Source organism: Tachysurus vachellii, chromosome 17 (genome assembly GCF_030014155.1).
Source record: "Tachysurus vachellii isolate PV-2020 chromosome 17, HZAU_Pvac_v1, whole genome shotgun sequence".
NCBI classification, from domain to species: Eukaryota; Metazoa; Chordata; class Actinopteri; order Siluriformes; family Bagridae; genus Tachysurus; species Tachysurus vachellii.
The window spans coordinates 20,225,084-20,244,375 of NC_083476.1; the positions used below are offsets into that span (position 1 = coordinate 20,225,084).

The 19,292-nt window shown below is 40.4% G+C and overlaps 1 protein-coding gene across 1 annotated transcript; it reads left to right on the top strand.

Annotated features, from left to right (window-relative positions):
- Window positions 1-678: 678 nt before the first annotated feature.
- LOC132859874 (clustered mitochondria protein homolog) lies at window positions 679-18,409 on the top strand. Its single transcript, XM_060890842.1, has 27 exons — window positions 679-806; window positions 1,027-2,471; window positions 3,490-3,659; window positions 4,909-5,080; window positions 5,196-5,339; window positions 5,516-5,643; window positions 7,015-7,169; window positions 7,273-7,398; window positions 7,500-7,647; window positions 7,940-8,032; window positions 8,213-8,607; window positions 8,738-9,037; window positions 9,146-9,372; window positions 11,162-11,262; window positions 11,350-11,502; window positions 11,621-11,683; window positions 11,826-12,082; window positions 13,243-13,327; window positions 13,461-13,614; window positions 14,046-14,185; window positions 14,317-14,397; window positions 15,405-15,530; window positions 16,729-16,850; window positions 16,973-17,066; window positions 17,398-17,532; window positions 17,613-17,686; window positions 17,804-18,409. The coding sequence occupies exons 2-27, from the start codon at window positions 1,196-1,198 to the stop codon at window positions 17,853-17,855; spliced, it is 4,971 nt and encodes a 1,656-aa protein (XP_060746825.1). The 5' UTR covers window positions 679-806; window positions 1,027-1,195; the 3' UTR covers window positions 17,856-18,409.
- The last annotated feature ends 883 nt before the right edge of the window (window positions 18,410-19,292 follow it).

Genomic DNA, 19,292 nt, shown 5'->3' on the forward strand with positions numbered 1-19,292 from the left:
AAACTTCCATTTAAAGTATCTTGTACTGTTGCATCAATATCAGTAGCTAAATGGAGCTTAAACAAATGACATCGTTCTCAGATGATCATTTATTCATTAGTTACAGCTTCATTAGTTACAGCGTGTGAAAGAGAAGGATGTACATACATATTCATGCAGAGAGAGAGAGAGAGAGAGAGAGAGAGAGAGAGAGAGAGAGAGACAGAAATTTACAGACACACAAAGCTCTTTTTTTTTTTTAACCTTGCCGGGGTCTACCACAGCATTCTGCTGATACTGCAGCACCCTGCCATAGCAACTGCTCTGGAGCAGCAGTCAATTCATTAGGGATAGAAAGGAGGTGTGTCTTACACGGTCCTACACAGTCTCCTTCTCCCTGATAAGCACCGTGTACAAGCAGAACCCTACTGAAGCTATTTATATGGATGACCTGAGCGCACAAGCAGGTACACGTGATGCGTACACTGAACCGGATCCAGGAAGCTGTCGTACGTTCTGATCATTTATTGGACGGCTGTTGCTTATGTAAAAAGCTGAAAAGATGAGTTAAGAGAAGTGGGCTACAGCAAAGGGGCTCCAGTCTGACTCCTCCTCCCTGTGAAAACTGTGTGTATGAAGGAGGGGTGCTGCAAAAGAGAAGGACACACACTCACACACATACAAACACACACAATGAAGGGCAGAAGAGGATACAAGAATAGGTTGTGTAATCTGTCCTGGGAAAAAGGAGAAATGGATGATGCTTTGCTTTCTCATGCTTTTATGGATATTTGTGGAGAGTTAAGAGAAGAGCAAATACGCAAAAGGTAAGAAGCGGTGCATTTTTTATAGCGTCGTTCAGATGGATGAGGTTCACCAAGCCGAAAGACGACGAACTTTAAAAACCTGTGATGGTGTTGGTCTATAACAAATATAGACAAATAAAATTTTCAAAAGTGTACATTACTAACTTCTTAAATTCTGACTGACATTATTATGCCTGTTTCATATTTAGGTTTTGGTTATTTTATGTCTTTCTTTTCACAGTATTGTGGTGCACAACTTCTGATTCTCATATCTACAAATCAAGGAGCACACAGCTGTCCGGTCTGCTATGACCGTACTTGCAGGTGTTTACTGTCGTGTACAGAAATCTATTTTCATGCACGTCAGACTTGCTGAAAGGTGATGGCTTGTTGATCGCTTCTCCGTCAGCATGGGAAACGTACTCAGATGCTGTTTCGTTCGTTTGTTCTGGAATAAGGACATTCCTGTTCAAATCGAAGAACAATCCCCACTCTTGTCAAGAGAGAACAGTGACGTCGAAAGCCGCTCGCCGTCGAGGTCTGACATGCTGTCGTCTCCTGTCCTGGATCAGGACCACCTCCTTTACCCAGATATAGTCCTTAGCAGTAGTCATCTGGTAGCTAACCTGGATAGAGATAACTTACCACAGCAGTCAGAGCTTGTTAAAAGTGTAAATGAAGAATACCAGGAAGGTTTTGAAGAAGAAGGAATGACAAGCACAAGAATCAGTCAACAGGAGTTTCACTGTTCGGACAGAACTCAGCTATGCACTACTGAGAACGAGTGGCCGTTACTGTCTTCCTTACACTCATGGCCATCTGAACAATCAGATGCTGCAAATTTGGCTTCTCAGACACTGATCCATACACACGGACAGGGAACCAGATATTGGCAGGCTTCCCCGTGTCAAGGAGTGCAGTTATTAGGACAGGGAAGCCATGGAAGCCACCAGATCATTTTTTCAGAGCCCAAATCTGCTGTCGCAAAAAGATCTCCACAGACTGAGCTTGAGATCATTCAAGTTGATGAGGGTGAGGACAAAGAAGAAGATGAGGACAAAGAAGAAGCTCAACTTGAAAACGGTACAGAACAAATGGAGCTAAACCTGGTACGCAGTGACCAGAATGTAGCACAACTGGGACAGGACATTGCACTGAGAGCAAAATATGTTCGCTCCAGTCTAGCAGAGTGTGAGAAAAGTGGTGTAGGTTCTGATGAAGAAGAAGTTGGAGAACATTATCCAATACAGTCAGGACAAACAGAAGCACAATACAGACCAATCATAGCACAGACAGATGAAGTAAATCATGAAACTGTTATTCTAATTAGTCAAAATGGAGAACACAAAGAACCAAGCTTTGTGGTTAGACTACAGACGAACCCGGATATAAGGAACCAAGAAGAACTCACACAAACCCAACATTTTATACTGGATCTGGACTCCATTCAGACAGAGGGGGACGTTACAGAGATGACCCAGATAGCTAAGACTTTAGCACGGAAAGAACAGCACATATCTGAGAATGAGAATGAGTTTGCACCAAACAAGCAAAGTGTAGCAGAGTTAAGATCTGAGGAACAGGACAGGAAGACATCTGAAGATCTAAACCAAGGATCAAAGAAGAATGAACGATTTACGCTGTTTGTAGTTGATAAACTGTTCCTGGCCACCCCAGATATCACAGGTATGTGTTCAGTGATTTCATTAATTAAAAATTAAATAGACACCAATGGATGTACAGGAAATGTATCTCATAATGTATTCTACAATGTATTTGGGTTAGCATAATAAAAAAAAAGACATTACATCATCCTTGTACATTATCTACGTACAGTATGTTATTATCATACTGTAGTTTCCAGTACAGTGTAGTGAGCAAATAGAATATTATTATGTTGGCCACATGCACCAGATTCAGATATGTTGTAGACCCTGGTCTGAAGTTTGTTTCTATTACTTTTCTAAGCGATCCGAGTACCGGTACTTCCGGTACCGGGTCTCAAAGTGGCCTTTTTTTCCCATAGACTCGCATTATAAATTTTGGAGGTTTATAACTCGGCAAGCTTTCGAACTATCTACACCAAACTCGGCCAGCTCCTTTAGGGTGATACTCTGAACAAAGGTTTAAACTGGTGTACAGACTGGCCTTTCGGTTGTGCCGCAGCCCCGCCCCCAATATATGCTAAATCAAAAAACTTTTTACAACATTGACATGTGACATATCAAAACACTCAGAACAATGAGGGGAACTTCCTCACGTGTATTCTAATGACGTCACGTTATGTCAAGTGAAAATAAAAATTTTGCACAACATAGGCATGTGATATATCAAAACACTTAGCCCAATGTGGGGAACTTCCTCAAGAGTATTCAGATTACATCACATGCTCGTCTCTACTTACCTCAAAATGTTTTGGCACCCTATCTTTCTGTCCACTTGCTTCCAAAAGTAACACTAACCCTTATGTCCACACGCCTCCAAAAAGCACCAGCCTTTGCAAATACTTGCCAACAAGCCAACATCAAAGTTTGTCACAATGAACTTTACAAATCTAATTACTTCTTACAAAGCAAATATTTGCATCACAGTATTTCATTTTGTATGAAATTGTATTGTATTGCATTGTTTTTTGTATGTACATTTTTGTAATTGCCTGTATGAGTGATTGTTCACTTTATACTGTTCCTTCTGTTTATATAAGGACCAAGTCCAAATAATATCCTTAACGACCAAACAGAGCTAAACGAGCTCAACAGGTACATTGACAAAGAATTCCAAGAGGATCCTGATTCTGTAGATGCAGGCCCCTCTGAGGACATGGGGATCACAATCAGGATCCAAGCCCCTGGGATTGAGCCCACTGACTTCCAGGTAAATTGCTTTTCTTGAATAGAAAGTGACATATGTACCGGACATGTGGTTCTATCACTGTGACATGGCTATTTTATAAAATGGGTTCATGGTACATTTACGGCATTTAGCAGATACCCTTATTCAGAGTGACTTTTACTTCAATTTATACAACTGAGCAATTGTAGGTTAAGGGCCTTGTCCAGGGGCCCAGCAGTGGCAGCTTGGTGGACCTGAGATTTGAAATCATGACCTTCTGCTCAGTAGTCCAATGCCTTAACCACTAGGCTACCACATCCCGTGTGGTTCTCCACTCATAACACATATAAATGTTTAACCTACCATTCAACTTCCTTTCATTCCACATTAAAGTACAATGCAGTGTACAATGTAATCACTCACTCTCTCACTCATTTTCTACCACTTATCCGAACTACCTCGGGTCACGGGGAGCCTGTGCCTATCTCAGGCGTCATCGGGCATCAAGGCAGGATACACCCTGGACGGAGTGCCATCCCATCGCAGGGCACACACACACACTCTCATTCACTCACGCAATCACACACTATGGACAATTTTCCAGAGATGCCAATCAACCTACCATGCATGTCTTTGGACCGGGGGAGGAAACCGGAGTACCCGGAGGAAACCCCCGAGGCACGGGGAGAACATGCAAACTCCACACACACAAGGCGGAGGCGGGAATCGAACCCCCAACCCTGAAGTTGTGAGCGCCCCCCCCCCCCCCCCTCCTTGAGTAAGGCCCTTAAACCTCCCTGTTTATGGGATGCTGTATCATGACTGATCGTGTGCTGAGACCCACACCTCCAAAGATGGGATATGTGAAAAAAGAATTTCACTGTGCTGTAATGTACATGTGGCAAAAATAAAGGCTTCTATTCTAGTAGCTACTGATGAAACTATTAAAATTAATACGTGGATTCGGTATTTCATAACAACTGGTCTGTTTCTTCATGCTCCATTGCTTCAATTGCAATGTGTAAAACCTCCCCCACCCCCTGTATTTGGTGGATCATTTAGCTTGAATTTTAATTATACCACTTTAATACCAGTCTACAATATATATCCAGTGCTGTTGCAGTGCTGAGCTTTGGATTTACACTCCACAACGAAAGTACTATGTTGGTCTGGAATGAAATGAAGTATCACATCAGTAGAACTGGATCTTGGATCCCTGTTTCCTCTCACATATGAAGTCTTATAAAGTGGGCACTAAATGTTTTGTTCTTCAATGTGCCATGTATTTTAGGCATCACCATTAGCAATGGTGCAGGAAATCAAGCAAGTGTTAATGGACCGTGAGGAGACCTGCCACCGTACATGTTTCTCCCTGCAGTTAGATAGAAACACACTGGATAACTTCAGTAATCTGAAATCTATCACTGGCCTACAAGAGGGGTCACTTCTGAAGATAGTGGAGGGTAAGACTCTAGCTGGAAAAGTGGAAGATTTATAAATAAGCAATTAAGGCAATAGGTTCGCATTTTCTTTGGTTTAAGATGACGTTTTTGTATATGACTTTTGCACTATTTTCAGAGCCGTATACAGTTCGCGAAGTTCGTTTACATCTTCGTCACTTCAGAGACCTTCTAAATAGCTTGGATCCCACGGATGCCTATAACGGCATAGAAGGAAGCTCTCTGTCCTTCCTTAGGTTCTTCACTGAAGAACGTGTTGAAGGTAAGATGCAATAGATAATAACACTTATGACCAATAATCCAGATTCTCATGATCTATAATCGTTTTCAGTAAAAGATATAGCAAGAAAAAATGCAAAAGAGCTCCAGCAGTTTTCCCGATCTCAAACTATTCCCGATTTTATTCTTTTGGCTATGATTTATGTCTTAAATTTACAGAGAACAGCAAATTCAAAAAACGAGGTGAAGAACTAAAGCAATTCAACTGTAGCCCTCCTGAGTATATTCTACCAGGGACGAAAGAATGTTTACTGGGACCCCTGCAACCTCAAAGTGAGAATTTGAAGGTAAGCTAGAGGCAGATGTTCTCTAAGGAGATAGCAAAATATATTACACCTTTCTGGGCACAGCAAGTAATGCTGATGGTTTGATCCTGAGCTCAGTTGAATGTCTATGTAGTGTTTCTGTGGTGCATGTTTCCTCAGAGAGCCAGTCATGTAGTCCTCTAGCAGGAGGTTGGGTATGCCCCATGGTGGTTGGGTATGCTAAATTGCCCAGTGTTGTAATGTAACGGAGTACAAATACTTCGTTACTGTACTTAAGTAGAAATGTCACGTATCTGTACTTTACTTCGCTATTTAAATTTATGTCAACTTTTACTTTTACTCCACTACATTTCCTAGATAAAATGTACACTTTTACTCCGCTATATTTCCACTAAGCGTCTTCGTTACTCGTTACTACAAAATAAAATCAGAAGAAATGTGTGCGACTGCAATAAGCTAGGTTTGGCGAATCACTGCTCCTAGATTGCATTACGCTCCGCACGCTCTACGGAGAAGCACAGGTACGCGCAGCGAGCACGCGCAGTCAGAGCTGCAGGCGTTTATCTATAACGTTAATCAGCGGAAAGTCGCAAAGACGGCAACCAAAAGCAGTGAAATGTCACTATTCTTATTACCAGAGTTGATAGCACAAAAAATATTAATACAAACAATCCATTCAATACTAAATAAAAATAACATTTATTGATTTGGTCTTTGTCTTGTGAATATTTATTTATTAATGACTGCATTCATTGGACACACTGTTTGTAGAGAACGCACACATACATGAACTGATCTGATTCGAGACTGGCATCATTACATCATGCATAAAAGTTTGGTGTCCACTTTTGCCATTAAATAATACCATAACTTTTGGCTTACTATGTAGTCATATAATATATAATATAAAACTCTTCTTGTTTTAAATTCTCACTGAGGGCTAAAACCCCCTAAAGATGAAACCCTAGACCCGCCCCTGCTCTTATGCCTACCGAAAATCACTGAAATTTTACTTTTTACTTTTACTTCAAATACTTAAGTACATTAAATATCAGAAATTTACTTTTGATACTTAAGTACAGTAAATATCAGATACTTTAAGACTTTTACTTGAGTAATATTCTAAAAGGTAACTTTCACTTCTACCAAAGTCTTTTTCTAGTACGATACTTGTACTTTTTCTCAAGTACTGCTTTCTAGTACTTTATACAACACTGAAATTGCCCCATGGTGAACATTTGTGCATGTTTCCTTGCAGTTGACTGGTATCCAACTTAGAGCGTATTAATGGCTGCAGAACCACCAGAACCCCGGCTGGGGTAGAGATTCAGATTCAGTATACACTCCATGTTAACGTTGGATTAAGTGTGCTCTGTTTACTTTTGTTAATAGCCCATCAAATGCCTGAAGGTGCTGATGACCAGCAGCTGGAACCCTCCTCCAGGAAACAGAAAAATACACGGTGATCTGTTGTATCTCAATGTACTTACCATGGAGGACAGACAGTTCAGTGTTACAGCATCAATGAGAGGCTTTTATCTGAATCAGTGAGTAAATCAATAACATTAACATGGTTATAATGCTGAACCTCATTTAGGAAAACAATTAAAGCCGTGTCATGTTGCTTTGTGGTTTTTCTCTTTTTTCTAGGTCTACCACATATATATTTAACCCAAAGCCAGAAAATCCCAGTATGCTTAGTCATTCTTTAGTGGATCTCCTGAGCCAAATCAGTCCAGTTTTTAAAAAGAACTTTAGTCTTCTACTGAAGAGAAGGTAAATGTAGTACATACAGTACATTAGTATGTTGAGGCTGCTTTGTAAGTAATTTCTTGTAATTTCTTGCCTTGTCTTGTGTATGATAATGCGCTCCCCAGAACATCAACACATCCCTTTGAGAGAATAGGTACTCCACTTCAGGTGTTTAGCTGGACTGCTCCAGCTCTCGACCACTCTATGGACTGTGTTCGAGCTGAAGATGCCAGCTTTTCCCAGCTGGACTATGAAGGACACATGCCTGGACAGGTACAACTCTGTCATTTATTTAGGTCTGACCCTTCCAGCTTTAACCCAAAGCTGGAAGGTTCTAGTATGTTTAGTATGTTTATTATTCCTTCTTTAGGGAGAACCACCTAAGATCTTATGGAACTTTCATCCAAGAACATGGCATAATTGTAAAGTGTTGTTAGAGATAGAATGTAATAATTTGGAATCGATTAAGGCTTTTACCATTATGTTCCAAGACATGATGGAAAGACTTATTACTAGATTTCACAGTCTGCAATTGATTTGTTAATGTATCGTATGCTAACCTCAGGTTTGTGACTGGAACGAGGAGCTTCAGAGCACTAGAGAGCTACCACGTCAGAGCCTCAAAGATCGTCTGCTGAGAGACAGAGCAATCTTTAAGGTGAGGCAGTCATTCTTCAGGTGTCCCTCTCACATCTTCTTCATTCTCATATACCTCAATATGACAGCAAAGAGGTTCACTGAAAAGTTAACAAAGGAGAGGGAAAATTTTTAATTATGCTGATAATTAAACTTGAAAAATGAAGTATTTTAAAAACACTTTCGTCATGAAACTCCTCAGGCTAACAGTGACTTTGTGACTACTGCTACACGTGGTGCTATGGCAGTGATTGATGGCAACGTGATGCCTATTAACCCGAGTGATGAAGCACGCAATCATATGTACGTGTGGAATAACATCTTCTTCAGCTTTGGCTTAGATGGCCATGAACACTATGAGGAGCTAGGTGGGGAGGCTGCAGCCCATGTCGCCTCAGCCATTGACCTGAATGGTGTGAGAGCTTACAGTGCGGTGGATGCAGATGGCTTGTACCTGCTTGGTACCGTACTGGTGGATTATCGAGGTTACCGCATCACTGCACAGTCTATTGTCCCAGGAATTCTTGAACGTGGCCAGGAGCAGAGTGTGATCTATGGTTCCACTGACTTTGGAAAGACTGTTGTTTCTAATGAACAGTAAGTTGGTTCTCTGAAATACTTTTGGATTAAAAAAAGTCATAAACTCTGTGTAATTTAAAGTCAGAGATTGTTTGGGTTCTGAATTATTCGATTGTTGGCTACATGCAAAATCTCTAACCATCCCAAGGTTCCTGAAGCTACTGGACAAACCCAGCAAGCATCTGAGAGTGCAGCGACACTTTGTCCTTAACAAAGATGACTCTGTTGTAGAGTTGTGTTCCTCTGTGGAATGCAAAGGCATCATGGGTAACGATGGACGTCACTACATACTTGACCTTCTGTTCACATTTCCACCTGACCTCAATTTCCTGCCTGTGGAAGGGGAAGAGCTTAACACCGAGTGCCAGCGACTCGGCTTCCCGCTTCAACACCCACATCGTCTGGTCTGTCTGAGACAAGAGCTAATCGAGGCATTTGTGAAGTATAGGTCAATATATTTTTCAGAAATATTTCTAAAAATAATTATGTACTGTATGTACTGTACCAGCAATTTACAAGCTTTAATTAGTGCATTTCTGAACATTTGTTTCTGTAGATGTCATTTATATAAGAATACAGCATCTCAAGGCTTGGATCAAGAAAGCAGCAGCATCAAAGTGGGTGGATCTCCTCACAGTTCAGAAGCAGCTGCTTTGCAACCGATGCCAGATGTCTACAACAAGGGTGTAGATGTTGGCACTCCTGACAAGAACGATTCCTCCTCTCAGACTACGCATTCGTCTGCTTTTGATATTCAGTTCAACCCTGACATTTTTTCACCAGGTACGTGGCTTAGTGAATAGTTACTGGTGATCAATTCTGATTTGCCTGTGATTTACCAGTTCAATCACAAGCAACAATGGTGGTAAAACTTTATAGTATTTTTCAATAACTCGTAGATAATTATGCAGGGACTAAACAATTGTCACGTTTTCAAAGAAACACCGCAAAAAAGGCACAAATAGAGGATAACATTCCTTTTATTTATACACAATTAACACAACGTAACACTATCACAATACGAAGTAAACCAAACACGAGTACTCGGAAACAAAACGCAACAACGACTCGATGAAGACGGATACAAAAGGGCAGGTATAAATAGGGCAATGCATTAGGTATAATGAGAACCAGGTGACAACACACCTGGGGAAACACATGACGTTAATCAAACTGTAGCAAAACAACTGCCCACTAGTGGTCAGGCAGGGAATTGTAACAATAGTTCCTAATGGTAAAAGTGATTGAGAGTCATTCCCATTATCTGCTAATGAATCCTATGTAACAATGCCATAAATAATAAGAAAGTAAACTAGTATCAAGAATAAAATGTCAGCTCATGGCTACCTTCTCATGTTCCACAAGGTAGTTAGAATTATTAGCTCCCCTGAATGTGAATAAGCCACCAGACCACAGTGTAAAACCTGAGGATGTTAAATGAGGATGCACCTCATTAGCCTCACTAAAAGGAATGAACTAAATAATTATGTTGGCTTTCTAGAAGCCAACATTCTGTTTTTCTATTTAAGCTAATTTATTCATTAAAATGCATGTTTATGTTAAGTTATGTTAGCCTTTTTTTTTTTTAATAATGACTAGCATTACTTTCCAGCAGCTAACATAAATTAGCTAAACTGCAAACTAGGTTGAAGTCTAGCTAATGATAAATATTGTTTTTTTTTTTACATGAGCTTTTCCTTCTGATTAATTAATTAAGAAACTCAGAGCATCTGTCATGAACATGAATATCAATGCTCACTAAAGCATAATTATTTCTTATTAATAAGTAATAATAATTATTCATAATAAATCCTAATTCCTAATCATTTTTAATTCCTAGAGAAAGAGAAACACTTCAGTATTTATTCCTTTTTAGTCCCCACATCTAAGGTATTGGGAACTAGATTTGTAAAGTTCGTCACGACAAACTTTGATGTTGGCTTTGACGAGGCAAGTATTCGCAAAGGCCGGTGTTTTTTGGAGGTGAGTGGACATAAGGGTCAGTGTTACTTTTGGAGGCAAGTGGACAGAAAGTTAGGGTGCCAAAACATTTGGAGGCAAGTGGAGACGAGCATGTGACGTCATCCGAATACTCCTGAGGGAGTTCCCCTCATTGGGCTGAGTGTTTTGATATGTCACATGCCCATGTTGTGCAAAATATTTTGGGGGCCGCGGGACAACCGAAAGGCCAGTCGGTACACCGATTTAAACATTTGTTCAGAGTATCACCCTAAAGGAGCTGGCCGAGTTTGGTGTAGATAGTTCAAAAGCTTGCCAAGTTATAAACCTCCAAAGTTTATAATGGGAGTCTATGGGAAAAAAGACCACTTTGAGACCCAGTACCGGAAGTACCGGTACTCGGATCGCTTAGAAAAGTAATAGCAACAAACTTCAGACCAGCATCTACAAGATATCTGAAAGCCCTAGGCCGCATTAAATTTTATACATTTTTGTCTAAGCTTAAATAGGAAAACAGAATGTTGGCTTCTACAAAGCTACATAATAATATGAAGAAGATATTAGTTTGCCTTATTGACAGTTTAGGAATAACGTATCCTTATTCATATTCTAGGTGTACGCTTTCCGAAGGAATGTTCACAGGATATCCAGGAACAGAAACAACTATTAAAGGATGCTGCATCCTTCCTTGTCTCAAACCGAGTCCCTGACTTAGTGAGTGTGTTTTCTTTGCTCCGTGTATCGTTGTCACTTTCGTAATTACCTCCAGAAACCAATAACCACCATTTTGTGAGCGTGTAGATTAAGAGCTGTGCCGATCATACCACAATGCCGACGGACGGTTTTACCTTAACCGAGGCTCTCCATCAACATGGCATCAATATCCGGTACCTGGGAACAGTACTGGAGTTTATTGAGAAGAGTCCTCAGAAAAGCAAACTGGACCATGTTTATGTGAGTGCTACAGTAGAGTGTTATTATAGATTCTGATGGATTTTTTCTAGAAATCTTTCACTCTTAAATACTTACTGTACAAACTGACAGTCACGTGTGTGTTGATTATTTTTTGTAGAGAATTGCTTTAAGTGAGCTGATCACTAGATGCACAAAGCATATTTTTAGGACATATTTAATAGTAAGTATTTATTTTTTTTAATCACTTTCAATCTTGATATCCCAAATGTTCGCAACTCTACCGATGTATCTTTATGTTTTAACACCTTTCGTTGTTATAGCTGGCATCATGATCTTTTCACATTTGCATATTTTGCAACCAGGCTGTGGAGTCATCTTCCCTGTCTGTCTCAGTCAGCCATTTCCTCAACTGCTTCCTCAGCTCCCCATCTGATGTTCTGGTGACCCAGCAGTTGGACAGACTGTCATCCAAACGAAGGAGTCGGCGGAGGCGGAGCCGGGGATCAGTGAGCGGAGAAGTGACAGCTGTGGGAGGGGCATGGGCCAGTCTGACCTCTAATGAACTCTGGAGAAACATACAGGCCGCGGCACGGGAGTATTATCACTACTGCTTGCCGTGGTGAGGGCTTAATATTATTCAGTACTAACGTCAAATTAGAGGTTGAAACCATATGCAGGACGTATATATAGAAAAGACAACGCAGCTCCGTTAAAGCTGAGTCAGTGAAAGCATATTTTGCAGAACAGTCGCAATAGAATTAGTGGTGCGTTATTGGTCAAGCACTCTGAGTGTGAGGGATGGCATACTCTCTCTCTCTCTCTCTCTCTCTCTCTCTCTCTCTTTCTCTCACTCCTGTCAATCTCAGTGATATGAGCCAATCATGGGCATCTCTCATACTGTAGGCTCATGTATGTGGAATAGGAAATTAGATGACTTGAACTGTTTCAGATGAATGATGTATGATAGCTGAAGAAGGTTTCGAAAGATGAATCTTAACATGATGACCAAATTAGAGAGAAAGAATATAGAAATAATTCATAAAATTACTGTTAAAACACCTGTTGTGAAATATACAGATGTAAATACACTGTATATTAATATCATCGGGGGCACGGTGTCTTAGTGGTTAGCACGTTCGCCTCACACCTCCAGGGTTGAGGGTTCGATTCCCGCCACCGCCTTGTGTGTGTGGAGTTTGCATGTTCTCCCCGTGCCTCGGGGGTTTCCTCCGGGTACTCCGGTTTCCTCCCCCGGGCCAAAGACATACATGGTAGGTTTATTGGCATCTCTGGAAAAATTGTCCGTAGTGTGTGATTGCGTGAGTGAATGAGAGTGTGTGTGTGTGTGTGCCCTGCGATGGGTTGGCACTCCGTCCAGGGTGTATCCTGCCTTGATGCCCGATGACGCCTGAGATGACGCACAGGCTCCCCGTGACCCGAGGTAGTTCGGATAAGCGGTAGAAAATGAATGAATGAATGAATGAATATCATCAGAATGAATAATGCAGATTTAAAAGAGCGATACTGTATAATTTAGACATTGTAAGTATATTTAAGTTAAATTTCCTGAGTATTAGGAGTTTTGAAGCAACTATAAATTCAACCCACACATATTGCACTGAGGAACGAATCGGACATTCTGCGAATGGAATCTGATCCTGGATTTCAATAAGTACGCTCTCACCTTCACTTTTATATACATGGCTGTTTCCATTACTGTTTCCTGTAATGTAGAATTCACATCTGAATTAAACCTGATGTTTCATCTGTGTCTGGCAGTGACAGTATAGAGCAGGCGGTGGACAAATATGGTTTACAAAGGATCACCCTGCTTAGAGAGATCGCCATCAAAACCGGCATCCAGGTAATCAAACACAGGTTCGGCTATCAGCAGTGCATTCTCTTTTTTATGTTTTATGTTTTATGTTAAAACTGATCTGCTTCCCAATGCTCTCTGACCTTCTCCACCACCCCAAACACCAACATCCACTGTTTAGCTTCTTATCCGAGACTATCAGTTTGATGTCAAGAACAAGCCGGTGTTCACAGAGGAGGACATCCTGAACATTTTCCCCATAATAAAGCACGTCGTACCGAAGGCTAACGATGGTATTTATCTTCTACACTGCGGCCAGGCCAGCATCCAGCAAGGTAAACACAGGAATCGTATTACATTTAGTAGCTACAAAATACAGTATGTGATGCAGGAAAATTAACTGTTGTTGGATATCGACGGATGGCTGGTTAACTAGAAAAAGAGTCAAAAAGAGATTGGAAAGCTGTGAAAGATTACAATGCCTGACCTGTCATTTTTTCTCACTTATGTGAAAGCATGAGACATGTCATTATTTAAAGTGGTCAGTCAATGTTTTTATCCAATCACGGTTGTTGATGTAAAAAAAAATGTAAGTACGCCCAGTATTCCCTTTACCCAGGGATTGCTAGGACCCAGGGAAACTATTTCAAATGTGAAAAGCCCTAATATGTGATATCGATTCATCTCAAAACTTGCTTTATTATTGAATGAATGAATGAATACACAATAAGGATGACTTCATTTATTCTTTTCAATGATTTTCAAGGACGGCTAAAAGAAGGCTGTGAGCTAATCAGCCAGGCCATGGGCCTGTTCACTAATGTTTATGGAGCTCTGCACCAGGACGTCTGTGTCTGTCTGCGTCTGCTGGGACGCATTTACTACATACTCGGGGACTACGCTGAGGTGCGGGTCTTGTGCTCTTTATCGTTCCACTTAGAGCTTAAAGCTTAGGTGTGCATTTGTACAATTTTAACATCTCAACATTCACTATAGATGAATTAACCCATTCGAGTTGTTTATGTGTTTTATGTTAGGCACTGAGTCACCAGCAGAAAGCTGTACTGATCAGCGAGAGAGTACTGGGAATAGACCATCCGAACACTATACAGGAATATGTGAGTGTTAAGTATATAGTCTCTCTCTCTCTCTCTCATTTTCTACCGCTTATCTGAACTACCTCGGGTCACGGGGAGCCTGTGCCTATCTCAGGCGTCATCGGGCATCAAGGCAGGATACACACTGGACGGAGTGCCAACCCATCGCACACACACTCTCATTCACTCACGCAATCACACACTACGGACAATTTTCCAGAGATGCCAATCAACCTACCATGCATGTCTTTGGACCGGGGGAGGAAACCGGTGTACCCGGAGGAAACCCCCGAGGCACGGGGAGAACATGCAAACTCCACACACACAAGGCGGAGGCGGGAAGCGAACCCCCAACCCTGGAGGTGTGAGGCCAACGTGCTAACCACTAAGCCACCGTGCCCCCTGTGTTAAGTATATAGTTTTAAAGTTAATTTAGGAAACTTACTGATAAAATAAACAGAACAGGATTTAATGAATGACTGGTTGATTTATCACAGTGATAAATGAATAGTTTATGGCTGAAAGTGTGTAAAGTCTGTTATATTGTATTTGTTTGCATTTGCTGAAAACGACATTCAGGGTTTAGTTTCCTGTTTCTGTTATAATAACCTCCAGTCTTCTAAGAAGGCTTTCTGCTAGATATTGGCATGTGGCTGGGGGGGATTTGTGTTCACGTAGTCACAAGAGCATTAGTGAGAGCAGGCAGTGATGTCAGCCAAGGAGGACTTGGGATGTCAAGTTTTCCTGTTCATTCCAAAGGTGTTCAGTACAGTATGTGTTTATGGCTCTTGTGCCTGTGTTCTTCGACTTCATTGTCGTGCTGGGACCAGTTTAAGCCTTTTAGTTCCATTGAAGAGAAATTCTAATGCTGCAGCAAACAAAGACATTCGGTACATTCTGTGCTTCCAGCTGTGTAGTTAACAGTTTGGGGAAGAACCACATTGGTTTATTAATATGTGTCTACAAACCATTGGCTATAAAGTTTATAGAGAGGTATCTATAACTTCTGTTTCTCTCTTCATTTTTAGAAACACCTAGGTCTTTATTGCTTTGCTGGTGGACAGACATCCACAGCACTGCGATTGCTATATCGTGCCCGTTACCTCATGCTCCTGGTGTGTGGAGAAGATCACCCAGAAATGGCTCTACTGGATGTAAGTAAATCCAAACTGCTTGCAGGTGTTCTTCTCTATCCATGCAAAAAAATCCCAGACACTATGGAATCAAATTGATTGTATGTACTGAAGTACTGAAACATCATAATATACACCCAATTATTTACTGGATAAAATGTCATTGCTCAAGTGGTTAAGGCTCTGGGTTGATGGTTCGAAGATTCAGGGTTCAAGCTGTAACTGTTGGGCCCTTGAGCAAGGCCCTTAATCCTTACTGCTCCAGTGGTGCTGTATCATGTCTGACCCTGTGCTCTGACCCCAACCTCTAAAATTGGGATATGCGAAGAAAGAATTTCTCTGTGCTGTGATGTAGATGTGACAACATAAAGGCTTTTTAACCTATTTAAACTATTTTAAACTATATATTATACTTAATTAACAAAAATCCAATCCTATTCCAGATTTTATTACAGAGATTCCCAAACGAGGGGTTATGACTCTATATGTCACAAATTTCTTTACAAATCAACCTCTGCTAGTTCCTAAATGAATGAATGAATGAATGACCATAATCAAGTAGTAACACAAGCAGCACAGTTTATAGTTTTATTTTATTTTATTATACTTCTTTTTAATTGCTATCCTATTGGATTAAAAGTTAAAGTTCTAACTTCACTCACTCACTCACTCATTTTCTATCGCTTATCCGAAGTATTCTCGGGTCACGGGGAGTCTGTGCCTAACTCAGGCATCATTGGGCATCAAGGCAGGATACACCCTGAATGGAGTGCCAACCCATCGCAGGGCACACACACACTCTCATTCACTCACACAATACGGACAATTTTCCAGAGATGCCAATCAACCTACCATGCATGTCTTTGGACCGGGGGAGGAAACCGGAGTACCCGGAGGAAACCCCCAAGGCACGGGGAGAACATGCAAACTCCACACACACAAGGCGGAGGCGGGAATCGAACCCCCAACCCTGGAGGTGTTTGGCGAACGTGCTAACCACTAAGCCACCATGCCCCAAGTTCTAACTTGCTAACAATAATATACTAACATTATAACACACTGTAACACCTTTACTTCATGCACAGATGATTTATTGCTATTATGATTTCACACAAAGCTTTCATGTAAATCTGCCTACTCATTGCCGGAGTATAGCTAGTTCTCACTGTTAGCTTAGCTTTATTTTTAATGTACCCTGTTTTTTTTTTTGTCTGTTCAGAGTAAGATTGGTCTTGTGCTGCATAGCGTTATGCAGTGTGATCTCGCGCTTAAATTTCTGGAGAACGCCCTGGCTTTGACTTCCAAGTATCAGGGATCTACCTCACTTAAAATGGCACAAGGGTGAGGACGAAACCAAGAAAAACCTTAGCAAATAAAGTTAACCAAATAGCCCAATCTTCCAGAAGATAGTATGAATTATTCTCCTGATTCACTCTGATTCATTCTATAATTCTGCTCTGTAGACATCACTTGTTGGCAAAGGTGTATGAGAGTAAAGGGGAGTTTCGCTTGGCGCTGAGACATGAAAAGGAGCGCTATGTGATTTACCGGAGCCAGGTGAATTCCTAACTTCACACAACAGACAGTTTTTAATATATTTGAACAAAAACCAATGAACTTTGGGATACTTTATTTTTAGTATCAATTAAACACAAAATGAAATTCATGCAGTGGGATATGTTTTTTAATTTTTTTTAATATATATATTTCTGATTTGCATAGCATATGACATAATATTGACCACTGTCATGTAAAATTTAGATTTTTAGGTCAAAGGTTAAATGTTGTGTGTTTTACTAATTTCATCTCATTTCTGAATGTATTTTTCTTATACTCGGCTGAGCGATAAAATTATACTCGGCAGAGTCCTGACTGTTGCCTTCCACAGGTTGGAGAAACACATGAAAAGACACAGGAGAGCTCTGAGTACCTGAAGCACCTCACGAACCAGGCTGTGATTCTACAAAGAACTATGAACATGATATACAAAAGCCGTTCTGGCTCCAGTATTACTCCTCTAACCGTGAGTACCAAAGCGTATATGTGTATGTAAAGTGTGTCATGAATCAGCCTGAACTTGTTTTAACGTTCTCTTAACCGTAGCTTGCCACTCCAAGTCGGTTCTGGATCGTGGAGCAGCTAAATCTTGTTACCGGTATTGTCCTTATCCCACTCAGGTAAGCTCTGTATATCTTTTTTTCAACAATCAACTTCTGAAATCAACATTTATCTAATTTCTATTCTGTTTTTTTTTTTTCTGTTTAACACTGAATTCTTTCTCATTTTCCTTCAAGCAACAAAGATCTTGAAACTCTTAGGGATAACACCCGAAAAACATCTGCTTAAATGCGTTTTTATCAGTCACACGTGATTATCAGCTCCACCTATTGTCATGGAGGACGAATATTTAGTATTGCACACACACACACTAGAGTATATGCATTAATATAAATCAGCATGATGTCAATAATTAAATTGGGCGTTTTTAATTCATGAAGGAAAATGAGGAACCAGGAAGGGATACCGGAGAATCATCATCCACTGACACACCGACATGTGATGACCAGAGATCCTGGTTCTTGACTCACAGCAAAATGTGCCTGCAAAATAAACCTGGATTTTTTTTTTTTTCGTAATCTAATCTAATTAATAATGAATGTCAACCTTTATGTCTTCTCAGTGATATAACTGCATATGATAATGTATGCATTATTTTGTATCTTCAGTCATAAGAATGAGCGTTGTATTGGGAATAAAGCTACTCAGGTGGATGCTGTTGCATGTAACTGTCTGTTTTTGGGGAATGGGATTGATGCTGCTGCTTCCTGCATTGTGCCAAATACTATGTGGAAAAGAAATATATATTTAAAAAATATATAAATAAAGTTAGATGCATTTGAATCAATCACTCTGTTGTGGTAAATGTGATGTTGACAGTAATATTATGCTGACTGCAAATTCACTGTGACTGCACTTTGGGTAACAAAGTGTGTGTGTGTGTATGTGTGTTTGTGTGTATTTGTGGGTGTGTGGTTTTATGAATGTACTGCCAACAACATACAACACAGCATATTATAGAAAGCGCTGTGGATCACTGATGATGATGATGATGATGATGATGATGATGATGATTAGTGGTAGTAGTTGTAGTATTTTCACATCAAATGTTGCAACATGAAATAAAAGTCAGGAAGTTGAATTTGTTTCATGTCACTGGTGAGTTTAAAAACAGACATTATAACACAACCTATTTGCACACTGCTGAGTCTGGTTACTGTGATGTTCTCCTCAAGCCGAGAGCTTCGGTTAATGTTAACATCAAACATCACAATATAAAAAAATCTCAGAGAGCTTAGTGACTTTTCATGGTGTCAGATGTTCCCTGAAGTGACCTGAAGTCTCCTTGGATGTTCATAAACAGTCTGGAGTTTACACAGATGATTGCAAAAACCAAAAAACAGTTTTAAGAGAGATCAGGGGTGAATGGTCAGACTTGATCAAGCTAATAGGAAGTCTACAGTAACTAATAAAACCACTCTTTAAAACCATGGTGAGCAGAAAAGCATCTGGATCATCTGGAGAAACCCTGGAGGTGGATAAGCTGCACAGACCATGTCAGGAACCAAGGACATGAACAAGCATTTAAAATTAATATTGGTTATTAAGGTGATTTTCTCACAACTCTGTTAAATCATAGCAATTTTAGTGTTATTGTCAACTATCAAATGGCTGAAGTGAATTAAAAAACATATTGCACTGTATATATCATATCTGAGTCTGAGT